Source organism: Microtus pennsylvanicus, chromosome 4 (genome assembly GCF_037038515.1).
Source record: "Microtus pennsylvanicus isolate mMicPen1 chromosome 4, mMicPen1.hap1, whole genome shotgun sequence".
Taxonomy (NCBI): Eukaryota; Metazoa; Chordata; class Mammalia; order Rodentia; family Cricetidae; genus Microtus; species Microtus pennsylvanicus.
This window is the reverse complement of record NC_134582.1, coordinates 123,455,886-123,474,946: the sequence shown is the minus strand read 5'-3', so window position 1 is coordinate 123,474,946 and position 19,061 is coordinate 123,455,886. Positions and strand designations below refer to the sequence as shown.

General features: G+C 43.0%; 1 protein-coding gene across 1 annotated transcript in view; it reads right to left on the bottom strand.

Annotated features, from left to right (window-relative positions):
* Itih2 (inter-alpha-trypsin inhibitor heavy chain 2) overlaps nt 1-19,061 on the bottom strand; it is a 40,175-nt gene that overhangs the window by 1,784 nt on the left and 19,330 nt on the right. The window contains exons 10-19 of the mRNA XM_075970348.1: nt 18,004-18,172; nt 17,059-17,184; nt 14,271-14,452; nt 12,905-13,090; nt 12,382-12,521; nt 8,773-8,942; nt 6,100-6,237; nt 2,271-2,384; nt 1,708-1,906; nt 828-1,000 (exon numbers count right to left, since the gene is read on the bottom strand). Of these exons, the coding sequence (XP_075826463.1) occupies nt 828-1,000; nt 1,708-1,906; nt 2,271-2,384; nt 6,100-6,237; nt 8,773-8,942; nt 12,382-12,521; nt 12,905-13,090; nt 14,271-14,452; nt 17,059-17,184; nt 18,004-18,172 (1,597 nt within the window). The remainder of the gene's footprint in view (nt 1-827; nt 1,001-1,707; nt 1,907-2,270; nt 2,385-6,099; nt 6,238-8,772; nt 8,943-12,381; nt 12,522-12,904; nt 13,091-14,270; nt 14,453-17,058; nt 17,185-18,003; nt 18,173-19,061) is intronic.

Sequence of the window (19,061 nt, the reverse complement as noted above, 5' to 3'; positions counted from 1 at the left end):
CCACATTGGTGTCACTGGGCATCTGGCCTTGGCTATCACATTCCCTGGTCACCCTGCTGTGTTGGGCCCTCTGTTCTTGTAGCCATACCAGCCACCTTCCCAACTTTTTTACCCCCAGACAGGGTTTCCCTGTGTATCCCTGGCTGTCCTGGAACTCACTCTGTAGACCAGGCTGGCCTCAAACTTACAGAGATCTGCCTGCCTCTGCCTCCCCAGTGCTGGGATTAAAAATGTGCGCCACCATATACTCACTACCACCTTTACCTACCACTACCTTCCCAACATCTACCTGTAATTGTCAAAGTCGCTGCTGCATTGCATTTTCCTTCCTTCCTATCTACCACCACCTTTATCTACCTACCACCACCTTTACCTTCCTACCTACCTACCTACCTACATACTACCTACCTACCGACCACCTCCTTTACTTACCTACCTACTTAACTACCTACCACCACCTTTATCTACCTACCTACTACCACCTTTACCTTCCTACCTACCTACCTACCTACCTACATACCTACCTACCGACCACCTCCTTTACTTACCTACCTACTTAACTACCTACCACCTTTACCTACCTACCTACCACCTTTACCTACCTACCACCACCTTTATCTACCTACCTTTACCTTCCTACCTACCTACCTATCTATCTACCTACCTACTTACCTACCTACCAACCCACCTCCTTTACTTACCTACCTACTTAACTACCTACCACCTTTACCTACCTACCACCACCTTTACCTGCCTACCACCACCTTCCCAGCTCGTAATATAGTTGTCAAAGTCAGTCCCTGCATGTCCATGGTTGAGATGCTTACCTAAGAGTCCATGTACACTGGGTGAAAACTTGTTTGTGGGGGGAATGTAGATCCCCAGAAAGTCCACATTGACTGGATGTTTCTTCCACACATGATGCAACAGGACAGAAAAGAACATCTCCTTATTCAGGGTGAGGGTCACAGACTTTTCTTTCTTCACAGAGATAAGTACCCTATGTAAAAGTCAACACAGAACTAGTTTCTAGACAGTTCCAGAACAGACATTGTATTAAATATTGAACTATTTTGTCTATTTACTGGGTGTTATCTGTGTGTCTGTGCCCATGTGTGTATGCATGCTGTTTGTTCACTAGTACATGTCAGAAGAGGGCAACCTGCAAGGGTTTGTTCTCTCCATCCACTATGTGGGTCCTAAGACTGAACTCGGGTAATCAATCTCAGCAGCAAATGTCTTTACCATCCCCAGAGCAGACATTTTTAAGCAAGTCATTCTTGGGCCTAATACAGACTCTCCATTGGGAGCGTCACCATGTCTGTGCTATAGGATATTGCATATCTCTAACAGTCAGTGAGTAGGGAAGACACTCTTGCATAAAATGCAGTCATACTGCTTGGAGCATACTTTCCTATATAGTCACCTACAGATTTCCATGGACGGATCCGCTTACTGACACAACACACACGTGTTGAGCACTTACTGTATGCCGTGCGTGCACTGTGGCTTGTCAGTAAGACAAAGTGAGCTTGGAAACAATTTCTGGTACCAGGGATAGCGCAGTAGATGAGAACAACTTCCCCGAACCTCGACTTCCATGTATTTACAATGATGACTGTATGTTCTTTGCTGACGTTGAGCACGGGCTTATTTCTGCAGCCAGGTTTTAAGGGCAGATGGGAATCAAGATGAAACACTACTTGCCTCTGATTCCCAAGTCGAGCTGTATCTGACCAGGACAAGCGAGATGTAAAAGAACCATTGTTCAGGGTGATGGTCTCTGTGCTGATTTCTATTTTCATGTCTTCTTTTTGGAAGTAAAATCCCAGTTTTCCAAAGTAGGTTTTTAGTTTTCCATTCTCTGCCTTCTTGGCACCGATAAGCTGACCATTGACTAAAATCCCTGTGAGTGAAGAGATGCTTTCTCTCTTGGGCTCCATATGTTAGTCCCACAGTTTGTATTTACAAAATTTAACAAGAAAATAATTTTTTTCATAATACAGTATTTTTCTTTATAGAATCTTATTTTTCAGTTAATATTTTTATTATAAAATAAATCAAAATAACATCAGCTAGCTCATTCTCAAATATACGTTTTAAGCTATAATTGAAATGCTTGATATATAATTTGATTTCTCACTAATCATAAAACTTTTGAAACTGTAAAATATCTAATGAGCTGAAAAGGAAAGGAATCCCAGGTGGTCAGAAGGAAGCATAGCCATGATGCAAATAGTTAATTCAAATATAATTTGCTTTTATGTTACCTGATTCTGGATCAGACACCAGGCTAAGGATTTTTCCAGGTTCTGAGTCAATATTGAAACAAATATTCTTTTGGCTTTTGGGCAGGTAAATGATGAAGTGAGGGTCATTTTCCACTAGAAAATACACAAGGAAAATGTAAACAAAATTATGAAAAGGAAGATTATTTGTGTCTTTTTTTTTGAGAAAGGATGTAGTTTTGTAGCTCAGGCTGTTCTTGAATCTATGATCTTCTTGCTTCAGCCTCTAGAATGCAGGATTACAGGCATGCATTTGCATTAACTCCTGTTACTTCCTTTCATCCTTCAAACCACATAGTTCAGGTCAAATGGTAACAGCTACTCGCTTCGTTGATTTATGTCAGAGCTGGGCACTAGAGGGCATTGTTAAAGTGTGAAACAATGGCTGCTTTGAAAAGAAATGATGGCCACCTTTTCCTTCTATATACATACAGTGCTTGTGATGTTTGACTAAGAAGACCCCGCACCCAGATTCATATATTTGAATGCTTAGTCACCAGGGAGTTGCACTCCTTGGGAAGGATTAGGAATGTAGCCTTGTTGGAGTAGGTGTGGTCTTTTTGGAGAAGGTGTCACTGATGCTGGCCTTTGAGGTTTTAAAAGCCCAGACCCAGTCTCTCTCTCTCTCTCTCTCTCTCTCTCTCTCTCTCTCTCTCTCTCTCTCTCTCTCTCTCTCTCTCTCATCATGCTCCCTGTCATGATGGTAATAGACTAAACCTCTGAAACTGTAAACGAGTTCTCAATCAAATGCTTCCCTTTACAAGAGTTCATGTGTTCATGGTGTTCCTTCACAGCACCAGAACACTGACTAAGACTGTTTGCTTGAATAAAATTGTTTTATCGAAGACAGTGGTTATTTCTGACATCCTGCTTTACTGAAATCCTGTCAGATTGGTAAACAATATCCACTCGTTCCTACTATATTGAATTGATGAGTTTCTAGGCAAATTTAAGCTAGTTGTTGTAGCTTTAACTTTCAATAGGGTTGGAAATAGATTGACGATCTCCATGGTGACTTCATACATTCTTGAAATCCTAAAGTTTATAATACTACCTGGATTTTGTTAAATGTCTACATATGAGAATCTTACATTATAACTGCTCTATAACTGTTACCCCACATTGCAGGTAGGATAACTGAGACCAGAGAAGTTTCAGTATATGGCTCATGGTCACGTGGGAAGAGTTGGACCCCAGGATGCTCTGATTCAAGGCCAGTCTTGTTATTGGATCAAACAGCAGACTAGAAGGTGGAAGAGGCCGTGTGGGCTTACTGGGAAGATTATTTTGAAATAGGCTTCTCTTTTTGTTGCAAAAAGCTTTGGTCTGCAAGGTGACAGTGTGCATGGCTCACATACTGGACGTCATAGTTTGTCCTGCTCTTGGGACCACTCAATGTACAAGCCCTGCTCACCAATCTTCCACACAGGGGCCCTACTCAGGAGTGTGGCTATAAGGACTATTATCAGCAAAACAGAAACACCAAATCATTTGGGGCCACAAATAATACTTTCAGAGACAAAGCACAGGAAGTGAGACAAAGCTACTTAATATGTTCACCCTAAGTCCTTGCTGTTTCCTTATCACAAAAGGATGCTTGGTGTGTGTAGATAAACAATCAGAGTCTCTCTCTTTCTCCCTCCCTCCCTTCTCCTTTCCCTTTCCCTGCAACCGCTGTACTGTGATATCAAACCTAGGGCTTTGCACACACTAGGTGTGTGCCCTTTCACTGAGGGACGCCCTCAACCATTCTTTTGGGAGATGGGGTATTGTTATATGGCCCATGTTCACCTCAAACTCAAGGTTCTGCTTTCACCTTGAGTACTGAGATAAGAGGTGCCACCCACCCAGTCTGGAGTTAATGTTTTTTAATCATTTTATTTTGTTTTAATTTTAATTTATTGTTCTATAAGACAGGGTTTCCTTGGATGGCCCATGCTAGCCTTACACCTATGATCTTTCTACATCAGTTAGGTATTGCCAGCCTATGCTGCTGTGCTGGCTTCACAGTCTTAAAACATCAGTCCTGAAGCTTCTTTCCTTTTTAAAAAATTTATATTTATTTATTGTGTGTGTATATATACATATGGGCCTGTGTCTATGTGGAACAGGCATGTGGAGTTCAGATGATAAGTTGTGCTAGTCTCTTCTCTCCTACCAAGTGGGTTCCAGGATTGAATTCAGGATATTAGGCTTGTTAGCAAGTGCCTTTATCCCCTGAGTCACCTCACTGACCCATCTGAAAATTTTTAAGTATGAATCTATTCAAGAGAAGATATAGATCTGCATTTGTATTAGCATCGGGAACAGTCTTCCACTTCTTTTTCTAACAACCCTTTGCTTCAGACTGGTAGGGCCTTCCTTCCCTCATGGAGGGGACAGGAAGCACTTTTAGAATGCCCAAAGTCTGTTCTCTAAGAGACAGAAGGACGTGGAGTGCATACAAGCTCCAGGGGCTGCCAGGAAGTAAGTGAAAGTGACAATGTCAGGGAACCCTGGAACCTGGGGTTGGAGGTGGAGCCTGGGCAAACCCTCAGCTGCGGTTGCTTTCTGTCAGCTTTGACAAGCACTGACCACAGAGGTGACACACCTGAGCGATCCACTGTTTGTCTCCTAGCTTTGCTGTGGGCAGCAATTGGGTGTGTTTGGATCATGGTGGTAACGGTGCCTAGTTCCTTCTCAGAGCCTCGAAGACCTTGCTTGGTGAAGTCACCGACTCTTCCCTGGGACACGCAGAAGTGTCCGGTGGGTGACCGTATGATGTCACTCCCCCTTCAGACGATGCCGACACCTCCCTTTTCTGAATGTGCATTTCACAAAGGCCTCTGGAATTTAACTGTATCTTTGTAAACCACGGGTTCCTCCCCCTCTGATCATCTTTCCCCACACATTAATCACTGTTTCTTTGCCCTGTAAATATCCTCAAGCCCTAGGAGATGTGGCTTTGAGAGCTTTGTCCCTGATCCCCCATATTCAGTCAGCATGTGAGTAAACTTTATCCTTTGCAAAGCTGTAAAGGACTGAATGCCTGCGGAATCAAAGACTGCAGGTTCTGGTAACCGGGGCGTCGAGGAGATGCACTGACGCCTACGTTCTCCAGGTGGCGCCTTTGTCTCGGATGCGGATGCGGATGCGGAGAGGGAATGGGTCAAAAGGTTGAGGACAGCACAAAGGAGCCTCAGTGCCCAACTTCTCCAACAAATACATGTTATTGGCTCCCAGATGATCACATCTGCTATTTGTGCCTCCCACATGCTGTTATGCCAAGGACAATGATACATTTGCATAAAAAATAAAAACACTGTTAGTTCCTATTCAATAATAACATCCACTTACTGAGCAACTAGCAAGCGATTAACCAATCAAGGCTGTTCATCACATGTGAAACCATGCTCCACCATGCATTTCCCTGAGAAGAGCGTCTCTTTGATGTCAGAGGGTTCACTTCATACAGTTGGAAACAGTGCTGGGTATGGATTTGTCCCCATGCAAATCCATATCCTGAGGCCTACCCCTCAAAACGTGATAGTATCTGGACATGGAGCCCTTGGGAGCTCATTAGGTTTCCATGAGTCAGAGAGTGAGGACCCAATGCTAGGGTTAGCGCTCTAATAAGAGACACCAGAGGCACTCCAGTCTCAGCTCTTTTGTTACAGCAGCTGCAGTAAGCTAATACATGGAGCTGTTGTCTCTCCATGAAAGGCAACAATGCCTGTAGGAGTCACCCAATTTCTCAAGACACAGTGATTCTATTAACTTATGGAAATTTACATGGGATTCTGATGGGCTGAGACAGGAGAAATGCTTTTACCTCGATTCACATGTGGTGGTGGGGTGGACTCAAGTGGCTTCGCTCCTACCGCAAGCATGGCCATCACTGGTGTCGGGGACGGACTGGCCCACGAGGGGATGGAACTTGGGGCAACCTTGGTGCCATAATACAATGCACCTGTGTAGAAGAACCCACATCCATTAATTCCTAAGATACTCTTCTGTAGGAATTTCACTCAGTTTAAAGAATCTGGTTTTTTCATCCTCTTCCCCCAACCAAAGGTCTCAGCTAAAATTTTATCTACTTTCTTTACAAACTGTAGTGCCAGGTACCAAACGCAGGGTCATGATCATGCAAAGTAAGCCCCGCTACTGCTGAGCTTCAGCCCACGACCCCCCTCTTCAGAGACCTCCCTCCTCTTACTCCCTATGGCATCCCACCGCAGGAGCCTGTGATCACGTTCTTCCGGTATCTAGGACTATAAATGGATGTGCTATAAAAAGGAGAAGGAACTGCCTTGCTGGGCATAGTGACACCTGCCTACAACCCTAGCACTCAGGAAGTGAGGGCAAGGGAACGAGTTCAAGGTTATCCTTGGCTAGATACCATTAAACCCACTGGAACAAAATTAAAAATTTGGAGGATCATTGTAGCGTATGGCAGTCACTCTTGGGACGGTGGGAGACGAAGCATCAACAAGACTAAGGCGGGAATCTTACTGATTCAATCAGAGGTCCTCTTAGCCTTGGGCATTTCTGGAGACTCCCATAGGACATAGATCACAAGGGTGACTTTCAAAGCTGTGTCTAGGAACCAGTTTCCATATATATTCCTTTTAAAGAAGTGTGTGTGTGTGTGTGTGTGATAGAGGGGTGGATAGGTGTGTGTATATGATAGAGGTGTGTGTGTGATAGAGGGGTGTGTATGTATATGATAGAGGTGTGTATGTGTGTGAGATAGAGGGGTGGATAGGTGTGTGTATATGATAGAGGTGTGTGTGTGATAGAGGTGTGTGTGTGATAGAGGTGTGTGTGTGATAGAGGGGTGTGTATGTATATGATAGAGGTGTGTATGTGTGTGAGATAGAGGGGTATGTGTGTATATATATATACATGTGGGTGCACATTTGAGGGGAGGTCAGGGGTTAACCTCGAGTGTCATTTCTTAAGAGCTCTCTATCGTGTGCTTTGAATCAGAGTCTCTCACTGGGACCTGGGAATGATTTAGGCAGAGCTGGCTAACCACTAAACCCCAAGAATTCCCTTGTCTCTACCTCCTGGGTGCTGGAATTGCAAGTGCATGCCATCACACCCTGATTATTTAGGTGGGTGTTGGGTCTCGAAACAGGTCCTTATGCTTGTAAGACAACCCTTTTAGTGACTCGGCCATTTCCCTAACCTATTTTCCTAACTAATTCATGTAGTTCTCCTGCTTCCCTGCTAAAAGTCCCCAGGAGCCAAAGCCCCAGCTAAAACAGTGTAGCGCTAAGAAAGAATGACTCCAGTGACTAAGTAATACTCTCTTTCTTAAGCGAAATGCTTGTCTATTCTTTGCTTTCAATTAATATTAGAGAAAGGGGGTTTGTTTGGAGAGATGGCTCAACGGATGAGCATGCTTGCTGCTCTTGCAGAAAATCTGAGTTTGTGGTTCCCAACACCCAAACCGGCAGCTCACAACTGCTTGTAACTCTAGGTCCAGGGGATCTGATTGCCTCCTCTGGCCAGCATGGACACCAGCACATACATAGGATGCTCTTATACAGACACAATAAAAATAAATCTTAAAGAATGATTAGAGAAGTACATTGTCAAATGATAAATCATTAAAGACTTTTGTTTTGCTTTTTTTTTTGGTTGGTTGGTTTTTCGAGACAGGGTTTCTCTGTAGCTTTGGAGCCTGTCCTGGAACTCCCTTTGTAGACCAGGCTGGCCTCGAACTCCCAGAGATCCGCCTGCCTCTGCCTCCCGAGTGCTGGGATTAAAAGCGTGCACCACCACCGCCCAGCTAAAAATATTTATTTATTTATTTATTTATTTATTTATTTATTATGTATACAATGTTCTGTCTGTGTGTATGCCTGCAGGCCAGAAGAGGGCACCAGACCTCATTACAAGTGGTTGTGAGCCACCATGTGGTTGCTGGGAATTGAACTCAGGACCTTTGGAAGAACAGGCAATGTTCTTAACCTCTGAGCCATCTCTCCAGCCCCTTGTTTTGCTTTTTAAAAAAGTTTTTATTTATGTTTTATGCTCTTTGTGTATGAGTGTTTGCTTACATATATGCCTGTCTGTGTACATGTCTTGTGCCCACATAATCCAGAAGGTATTAGAGCCCCTGGAACTGGAGATGCAGATGCAGATGTGAGCCAACATGTGGGAATCAAACCTTGATACTTTTGGAATGTGGCAAGTGCTCTTAACTACCAAGCCATCTCTTAATTCCCTCCTTTATTTGGAGACAGAGTCTTGTTATGTAGCCTAGGCTAGTCATGAATTCACTAGGCAGCTAGAGTGGTCTCGTATATCAAAACCTCCTGCTTTGGCCTTGGGAATGCTGGGATTTCAGGTGTTCATAAAGTGTCAAACCAAACTGAAGGAATAAGCTTGAACACTTATGGACACAAGCTGGGAGCCAAACAGAGGCATTGGGGCTTCAACACAAGGCAAGAAGGCCACTCTGTACTGTTGCCCCATGAGGTCTCGAAGCACTGACCTGAGCAGCAAGAATGGTCCTGCGGTGGGGAGTCAGCCAGCATGCGTTCGTCCCCAGCCTCATTCTCAATCACCATGGCGGTCAGTGGAGTCACAATATGATGGTCTAGAGACATCTCCAAGATTGTTTTTGTGATTTTCCTCTTGATGGTAGCAGTAGGAGCCAGGCTTCTGCATTCAGAAGATAGATTGAATAACGTCAGTATACACAAGGGTAAAGTCATGCCCCAAACCAACACTCACCTTTCTGATATTTAGTCAAGACCTGGGCACAGGGTAGGGCTTCTAAGGCAACAGGCAAACAGAACTAACAGGCTTCAGGAACCTTAATGTTTTGTCTAGCTATGTAGTCTTAAGGGAATATTTCAAAAATTACATTTATATGTTTTATGTGTAATTAAATAAAAAATTACATTTATTTGCGTATGTGCGTGTGCACACATGTGCCACAGGGCTTATGTGAAAACCAGAGAAAACTAGTGGGAGCTGGTTCTCTCTTCCCATCATATCGAACCCCAGGATCAAACTCATGTTGGTAAGCTTGGCCACAAGCACCTTTATCTATTGAATCATCTCGCTGTTCCTTCAAGTGATCTATTATTTATTTATTAATGTATTTATTTATCTTCTGAGACAGAGTTTCTCTGTGTAACAGTCCTGGCTGTCCTGGGACTCACTCTGTAGACCATGCTGGCTTCAAACTCACAAAGATCCACCTGCCTCTGCCTCCTGAGTGTTGGGATTAAAGGCATGAGCCACCACTGCCCAACACCCTCAAGGGATAATTTTTAATGACTTTTTTTTTCAGAGCAGTTGTAGGTTCATGGTGAAATTGTGTAAAAGGTACTGAGGGTTCTCCATGTGTCCCACCCACCCATAGCCTCTTGGATTACAGAATCTTGTACCAGAGATGTGCTTTGTAACATACATTGACATATAGATTAGTAATTTATACCCAGGTTTACTTGTACATCCCATGGATAAATAGATATAACACATCCATCATCACAGAGTCATATAGATGAGTTCCTTAGCCCTAAAATGCTCTATGCTCACCAGGTGGTGGCGGCACATGCCTTTAATCCCAGCACTTGGGAGGCAGAGGCAAGTGGATCACTGTGAGTTTGAAGCCAGCGTGGTCTACGAGAGCTAGTTCCAGAGCAGCTAGCACTGTTTCACAGACAAATTCTGTCTTGAACCTCTCAAATGCTCTAAACTCTATCTATATCCTGAAATCCTAGCAACCACTGATATTTCCATAGGGCTTTAAAAGTAAGTATTTAGCTTCCAGAGCAATTTCTCTGTGCCTTTAGATATGGCCAATGTACTTCTGCTCGAGACAGGGATAGTTCTTTCTTCAAAGTCACAGCTTATAGCCACATGTATTTTTTTTTTAAAAAAATACTATCCTGAGTGAGGTATCCCAGACCCAAAAAGATGAACATGGGATGTACTCACTCATAATTGGTTTCTAGCCATAAATAGGGGTCACGGAGGCTACAATAGGTAAACCTAAAGAAGCTAAGTAAGAAGGTGAACCCAAGGAAAAACATATAGTTATCCTCTTGGCTAAGGGAAGTAGACAAAATTGCCGGGGAGAAAACTGGGATCTCGGGGGTGGGTGGGATGGGGGTAAGGGGAGATGGGGAGAGAAAAGGTAGAAGGGAAGGAGGGGGGGACTTGGGGAAACAGGAGGATCGGGATAAAGGAAGGTTGGATAGGGGAGCACAACCACAATTCTTAGTTAAGGGAGCCACTTTAGGGTGGGCAAGAGACCTGACCCTAGAGTGGCTCCCAGGAGCCCAAGGAGATGTCCCCAGTTAGTTCCTTGGGCAGCTGAGGATAGGGAACCTGAAATGACCCTATCCTAGAGCAATACTGACGAATATCTTGCATATCATCCTAGAACTTTCATCTGGCGATGGATGGAGATAGAGACAGACACACTGGAGCACTGGACTGAGCTCCCAAGGTCCCAATGAGGAGCAGAAGGAGGGAGAACATGAGCAAAGAAGTCGGGACCACGAGGGGAGCACCCACCCACTGAGACAGTGGAGCTGATCTACTGGGAGCTCACCAAGGCCAGCTGGACTGTTACCGAAAAAGCATGGGATAAAACTGGACTCTCTGAACATGGCGAACAATGAGGGCTGATGAGACGCCAAGGACAATGGCACGGGGTTTTGATCCTACTTAATGTGCTGGCTTGGTGGGAGCCTAGCCAGTTTGGATGTTCACCTTCCTAGATATGGACGGAGGGGGGAGGACCTAGGACTTACCACAGGGCAGGGAACCCTGACTGCTCTTTGGACTGGAGAGGGAGGGGGAGAGGAGTGGAAGGAGGGGGAGAAGGGTGGGAGGAGGGGGAGAAGAATGGGAGAAGGGGGAGGGAAATGGGAGGCTGGGAGGAGGTGGAAATTTGTTTTTTTTTTATTCTCCTTTTATCAATAAAAAAAAAGAAAAAAATACATAATCACATTGACATCAGGGATTTTGTCTGTGAGTCCAGTTATATGGTGGTTACAGCTCCTGTAACCTAGTTCAATGACCTTTGTCCATCTTTTCAGGAATCTGACCTGAGGGGTGAAGTGGGAACTCTGCAAAGGTAAGTTTTAGCGAAAATTCCCCATGAAGCTCTGGTGCACACGGGTGAGGATGCTCTAATGAGAGGGCTATGATAGAGATGAAAATGCAGCTCAGCTGAGAAGCCAGAGATGGGATAAATATCAGCGACCTGTCCTTGGGGAACACTGTCATCACACAGTCATACGTTTTTCCTTGGTCCTGTTTTCAAGAGGAAGTATAAATGGACTCCTGACACACGCAGCAACATGGCTAAGCCTTGTGGGCATCATGCTGAGTGAAAGTCAAAAAAGGATTGTGTGGTTATGTGAAATAGACAAAACTAATCAATGACAATAAATGCCAAAATAGTGGCTCCCCTGGATGTAGAAAAGGAGGCCTTATATATAGTTCTATATTTAGAGCAGGATGGCCATTACATTGAAGATTATATATATACATTTATGTATATATATACATATATTTAATACATTCTGCACATTTCACATGTTACATTTAAATTTTAAATATTAAAAAATGTGTACAGGTATTTTGTGTGCATGTCTGTCTCTTGCACTACATGTGTGTAGTGACCACAGACATCAGAAGATGGCATTGTATGCCCTGGAACTGGAAATACAGAAAGTTATTAGCTGTCATGTGGGTGCTGAAAGTTGAACCTAGTTCCTCTGGAAGAACAACCAGTGCTCTTAACTGCTGAGTCATATCTTCAGGTGCCAAATGTTACATTTTTAATAAAAAGGAAAGAAAGGAAGTAACTCAATGTTAATTAAAGTGCTGGGGACCAGTCAGTAACAATCTGATCCCGTCATTAATTTGATGTCTTTCTTGGTTCCAAATAATTCTTGCTTGTGACTTCAAATATCCCACTTGTTTGGTTTACAGTATGGGAATTGTACGCAGAGCCTTGCATGTGGTAGGCAAGAGCTTTCCCAATAAGCTATAAAACCCTAGTCTTGACTTCAAATGTTATAGGTGGACATTTCATGTTTGTATATCTCCAAGGTGTATGTTCTTCTTGCCTTACCTCTCTGCTAACAGCTGGTTGATTGTGAGATAGGCCCATAGTTTTTTGGTGAAGTCAGGGTCTGCATGCTTGTCTTTTGATAGAAAATCCTCCAAGTCATCCATCTGACTCAGGGTTTCCAAGACCAATTCTGTATTAGCCTGGACAAGAGAAGCATCAGTTGATAGATACCCAGGGACCAGAATAACAGTTAGCTCCTCTGCCGTAGATGCACTTTGGAGTTAGACAAGGAAGAGAGCCTTGATTGGATAGGTTAAGTTCACAAACTCCAGAGACCAGGGTTGGGTTTGGGAGAAGAAGTGAGGTTTTATAGAATGGTTGAAAAGATGGCAGAGATGTGCCAATCCTTCCCTTTCAGTTCCTAGGGATGGCTTCCCAAGAGCCTGGGGATGCAGAATGTTAGCTTGTTAACACAGAGGCTGAGTGTACTAGGGGACCAGCTAGGATTAGCTTGTTAGTACAGAGACCAAGTGTAGTAGGAGACAAGTTAGGATCTTCAGAATAAGCAGGGAGGCAGAAGTACCGAAGTCGCAGTGATGATGCTCTGAACTTCAGACAATTTAGTCGGATCAAATTTTCCTGCCACCATTATCTCAGAACCTCCAAAGTAGTTGTGGAAACTGTTCTGAGTGACGTCTGTTACTGACGCCTGGGGGTAGTTGAACTGAACGTTCCTCAGCAGTGGAGTAGAGACCTGGTTGTAAAATTTCTAGAAGACACAGGAAAGAAAAAACAATCCGTAAATAGTTATTTTCATACCAGTTTGTAGACCTAAAGTATTTTTCTTCTGAGGCTTTTCACATACGTAGCAGACAACTCTCCATTTCTCTGCATGGATCTTTGGGATGATGGACAAGCCTGTGGCCATGAACTATGGGTCACACAACAAAAATATGATGTTAGAAAATTACCTACTATTTCAGAGTCAAAAATGTCTTCACTTTTTATTATGATCAGAAATGAAAATGTGGGCATTCATAAAAAATTGTATCTGAGTTAAAATAACCTGAATTAGGACTGAATCTTCTAGGTATCAAAAGCTTCAAATGGTGTGCCTGGTGTTGGCATCATTTGGTTGTCCATTTAATAAACACAGGAATCATGAAAGAGGGTATAAAGCTATTTTCTAGTCTCAAGTCAGACATCATCTCTCTCTCTCTCTCTCTCTCTCTCTCTCTCTCTTTCTCTCTCTGTAATCGTCATCGATAAGTAAATAAAACCACTGAAAGCATAAAACCCTAAGTGAAACTCCCTGTTTCAGAACGGCCATTCTAACTGAACAGAGTTCACTGACAGGTGTAAAGTTCAGGACTGGAAAAGTGTTGAGTGGCTTCCTTTAACTAACAGTGTGGAGGGCTTGTGTGTTAATTAAAGTGATTTTATTTAAAAGTTCAATAAAATATACTAGTATGTGTGTGTGTGTGCCTGGAACTTGCTATGTACACAGGCTGGCCTTGAACTCACAGAGATCCACTTGCTGGAATTCAAGGCACTTATCATGCCACATAACAGGTCTCTCTTGTTTGAGGAAGCTTAATGGGCATAGTTAGTGGTTTACATTACAAAAATGATATGCAGAATGCCAAGCAATTCCAAGAGAAAGTAGGAAGCCACTGTAGTGGGATGGGCAATTGCACATGGGACCAGGAGGTTGGCAGACGTGCGAGGCTTTTGTTTCAAACAGCAGACAAGTGTTTGGTTTGGCCATGGTCTCCCTGTTTCACATGTCACTGCCAGAAAGCAGTGAGGGAAACGTGTGAGAAGGCAATGAACCGTCGCTGGGATTGTAAGAGCAAATATGGCTTCAACAGATCCGAGCCAAGCTCAGCTGTCTTTGCGGGAATCTGTTTCGGGCCGCGGGATGGTCTTCAGGAAGGGAGAAAAGCTACCTTGAGCTGGGAGGATGTGTCACGGTTCCCGTAGATCCGTTGAGCGATGCCACGGTTTTCGTTGGACAGTCTCTTCAAAAAATCATAGTCGACATCAAATCCTATCCCCAAACTGAACAAGGAGATGTTATCCTGGATGTTCTGCTTCACGTTCTTCTGAATTTTGGACAATTTTAGTTCACCTGAAGTTGGCCGTGACCGAAAAGCAAGAGGGACCAGTCAGAAGGGGATAATAAGCAAATTTTCTCAAGGCTAAAACGATATTTGCAGCCGGACGGTGGTGGCGCATGCCTTTAATCCCAGCACTCAGGAGGTAGAGGCAGGCAGATCTCTGTGAGTTCGAGGCCAGCCTGGTCTACAAGAGCTAGTTCCAGGACAGGAACCAAAAAAAGCTATGGAGAAACCCTGTCTCGAAAAAATAACAAACAAACAAAAAAACTATATTTGCCCTTTGATCCAATAAGACAAAATTTAGAGTTTTTTTCAATAGATTCACTCTTTTGTTAAGCGTTGACGTGAGGGCAATGGTGCATACCCACAGTATTTGAGCATAGTGACATTAGAAACGGCTCAGAACAAGTCACCCACAAGGGAACCTGGTTAGATCATGGTGTAGCTGAAAAGCCTATGCAGCCACTCTCTGTACTCATAGTTAATAATCTCAAAAGCATTCAAAAGCTTTATTGGCATATGTTGATTCTGTGTCAATTGGGTTTTATCATGGCATTTTGTACGTGCACATGATGTATTTCCAGCGTTTTCACCCCGGTATCCATTTTTGTCACCCTTCCCACTTTTGCTGCCTCTTTCTTCTCCTACTTTCATGTTCAAAGACACTGTGTCTTTGTGAGTGTGAGAGAGTGAGAGGTGTATTTGTGCGTGTGCGGTGTTCACACCTCACACTTGCCTGCGGGAGCTAGAGGCTGGCACTGGGTTGCCTTCTGTATCATCCTCCATCTTATTGCCTTGAGCCTGGGTCTCCCACTGAACCGGACAGTTGCTGTACTGGCTAGGCAGGCTGTCCAGCAAGCTCCTGGGCACCTCCAGTCCCTGTCTCCACAACACTGACGTTACAGGGATGAAGAGCCCTGACCAGTTATTGTAAGAGCATGGGTTCTGGAGAGTCAAATTCAGGTCTTTATGGTTGTGTAGTAAGTACTTGCATCCCCAAGTCATTTTCCCAGTTCCATCAAATGTATTTAAATAAAAAAACCCATTTACTTACTTTACTTTATGTGTATTAATGGTTCGCCTGTATGCATATGTACACTATATGTGTGCTTGGTGACCGTGGAGGTCAGAAGAGGGCACTGGGTCATTTAGAACTGGAATTAGAGATGAATGTGTGACACCATTTGGATGCTGGGAATCAAACCTAGGTCCTCTGCTAAAGCAAGTGCTCTTAACCACTGAGCCATCTCTCCAGCTCCTCAGAGCTTTTTTTTTTTTTTTTAAAAAAAAGACAAAAATCAAAGTAAATGGGCACATGTAGGGTATCCTTATATGTTATGCATGTATGTATATATATATGTATATACATACATATAGTGTGTACATACATATACAGATTTGTGCATAAAGTAAAACAGGAATGCATTAATGTCTCAGGAAGCTAGTAGCTAGAGACTAACTCCAACACAGACACTGAGTGATTAGGAAAGAACAATAAGAAACAGGCATAATTTTAAAAAAATATGTTTTTCCTTGTATTCTTTATGATTTTATTCAAAACTTACATCTTAAAAAGCTGCAAGATGTGAATGAAGAAAATAGCAACTCTACCACAAACACACAACAACTGTTCCGGTTGGTCTCGGTACTAAAGAAATGATCGCTCTTCCTCCTCCTGAAATCCTGGCTGCCATTGTGATGGCTGCCTCCTATACTTTTGTTTTCTCCAGCGGTACAGCACTGGTTAGACACCAACCTCGTGCACATGACCACTCATTCTTGCTCTGCCATCTAGCATTCATTATTTCCAATACTTGTCAATATAAAGACAAACATAGAAATAATGGCCGGTCATAGGAACAGGGAGATGTTTAAACTATTCTATAGATAAGGAAAAATGATTTATTTAAAGGTTGTACAAGCCAGCAGTCATTTCTTCCATGGCAGTCGGAAGAGATGTGGAGAACAATAGAGACGACATTCCTGTGGGAACTGAGATAAATACGGGCCATTCACCACTCCCATCTACCACCTTTCCAGACATAATGTTGAGGAAATAAAAGCGTTTCCCAGCATGCACTAGCAGTTCTCTCAATACAGACTGGAACTCAACCTTAGCTTTCTGAGCCTGTTCTGTGGGGGAGAAACAGAGGCATTCAGGAGCAATGCCGAGGGGTGGATTAGCACCTGACTATGTGTGGGTGGCTTTACAGCCCCGAGGACTTTCTGTCAGGAATCGCTGTGCAAATTGACCCCGAGACACTCCTTTCTGGGTGGTAACTCTGCTGTGATGGTGTCCTTTTCTGTTTTTGCACATTTTTGTATATTTATTTCCTTTTATTTTTATTTTGATGCCTTTTATCATTCATTAGCTCTTATTATGCAAAGGCAAATATTCTCATGTAAAGTTTTAAAAAGATTGCTCCTGGGTGCTTCTGGGATACGTTCTTGCAGAAGCCAGAGTTTAAAATGTTTTAGAAATGTATATATATATATATATATATATATATATATATATATATATATACATCATCACAGTTTGCACAGTTAAGCAAATAACATTCTTAAGAAGCAACAGTGAAAACATTTATCAATAGAAAGTTGAAACAATACTTGCCCACTGTTGGATCTCCATCAGAAACCAAAACAATCAGAGAGACTGAGTCAGGGTTCAACAATCCCAAGTTGCTGGCTTCATTCAAAATGAAAATTGCTCGCAGGAGTGCCTCATTGATATTTGTGCCTGTTAAAGTAACATAATGTTTACCAAACATACACGCACACACACACACACACACACACACACACACACACACACACCGCAACTTGGATTTAGGTTCATCTTTCTATGAACTACTTATGCATAATTTGCTCAATATTAAATTCATTTGATTGCTTTCCAAGTGACAAATTTCTCTATGCCCATCAAGATCTCACCATGCAGTAAATTATTTATTAGAACTATTCCTTTAGAGTTGAATAAGCCCCATAAGGCATCAGTCTGTCATCTTATAAAGCAACAAACTTAGGAATCTAAATGACCTTACCAAAATGCTCTGGAAGGTACTTACATTTTACAAATACATACATACATTACATTACATAGTTAATAAAGCCTAGAATGACTTCATAGTTAGCAAAGAAGCCTAGAATTACTTGCTAAACATTTTTTTTTGGTAAAATGATGGACTGTTTAAAGACATGTCTGAGCTATATTTTGTGCTCTTACTTCTCCACAAGCAGTATTTTTTTTTAAATCAGTAAATGTGTTATTTAGTGCAGACTACTGCAGACTCGGCAAATACCAGTTTTGTGGAGAATAACAATTTTTGGTTGTTGTTGTTTGAGGCAAGGTTTTACTGTGTACTCCAAGATCAAGGCTGGCCTTGAGCTAACTAACTAGCCTTGGACACTGAAATTACAATTCTTCTGCATCAGTCTCCTAAATGCTAAGATTGTGTAAGATCTATCACAGCACTCAGCAGGGACTATGATTCTCAAGTGAATCTAGACTAGAACCTTCTGGAAGTTTCCCTGTAGACTTTAGATCAAACTCACTCACCTCCACTAGGCTGGATTTTCTCAATGTATCTCTTGGCATCTGCAATTTGTGTTTTAGATGCTGAGACTAAGTCATTTCTCCAGGTTCGAACATTATGATTGAAGTCAACCACAGAGAATTGGTCTTCGGTTCTTAGGTCATCCAATATGGTCTTCATCGCCTCTACAGTCTAGTTCAAAAGAGGACCGAGAGAAGCCTCATAACATTCACCTCAAGCTGAAGGAAACATCAGGAGTTCCCTCAAGGGCTTCGCTCACCTTAAAGTACTGACTCAAGCTCAACTTACTAAAGAAACCTTTTGTCAGTCACTGCGGCCATTAGTCACATGTACTATTGGGCTTTGGGTACTCCAATCGCCTGTCTTCTTAAACACCCCGGTTTGATTAGCTCTACTTTAAGATAAGCAACACGAATTTTCTTATTCCCTTGGACTGCCTAGCACAAATAGTTGCAGTAGGCACTGCACAGATAGTTGTTGAGTGAAGGAAAAGCAGAAGGAACAAAGGAACAGTCAACAAGCATTTGCTTTAGAATAATGATGTTTAACTGGAGACAACTGTTCCCTCAAGAAACAGAAGACAACATATGAAGTCACTGTGTTTGCATGCATGTGTATTTATACATGTATATGTGTATGTGTGCATGTGGAGGCCAGATGTGAACCTTGGTTGTCATCCCTCAGATGCCATCTACTGTGGGTTTTTTTTCCGTTTATTTATTTATTAAAGATTTCTGTCTCTTCCCCGCCACCGCCTCCCATTTCCCTCCCCCTCCTTCAATCAAGTCCCCCTCCCTCGTAAGCCCAAAGAGCTATCAGGGTTCCCTGCCCTGTGGGAAGTCCAAGGACCACCCACCTCCATCCAGGTCTAGTAAGGTGAGCATCCAAACAGCCTAGGCTCCCACAAAGCCAGTACGTGCAGTAGGATCAGAAACCCACTGCCATTGTTCTTGAGTTCTCAATAGTCCTCATTGTCCGCTATGTTCAGCGAGTCCGGTTTTATCCCAAGTTTTTTCAGACCTAGGCCAGTTGACCTTGGTGAGTTCCCAATAGAACATCC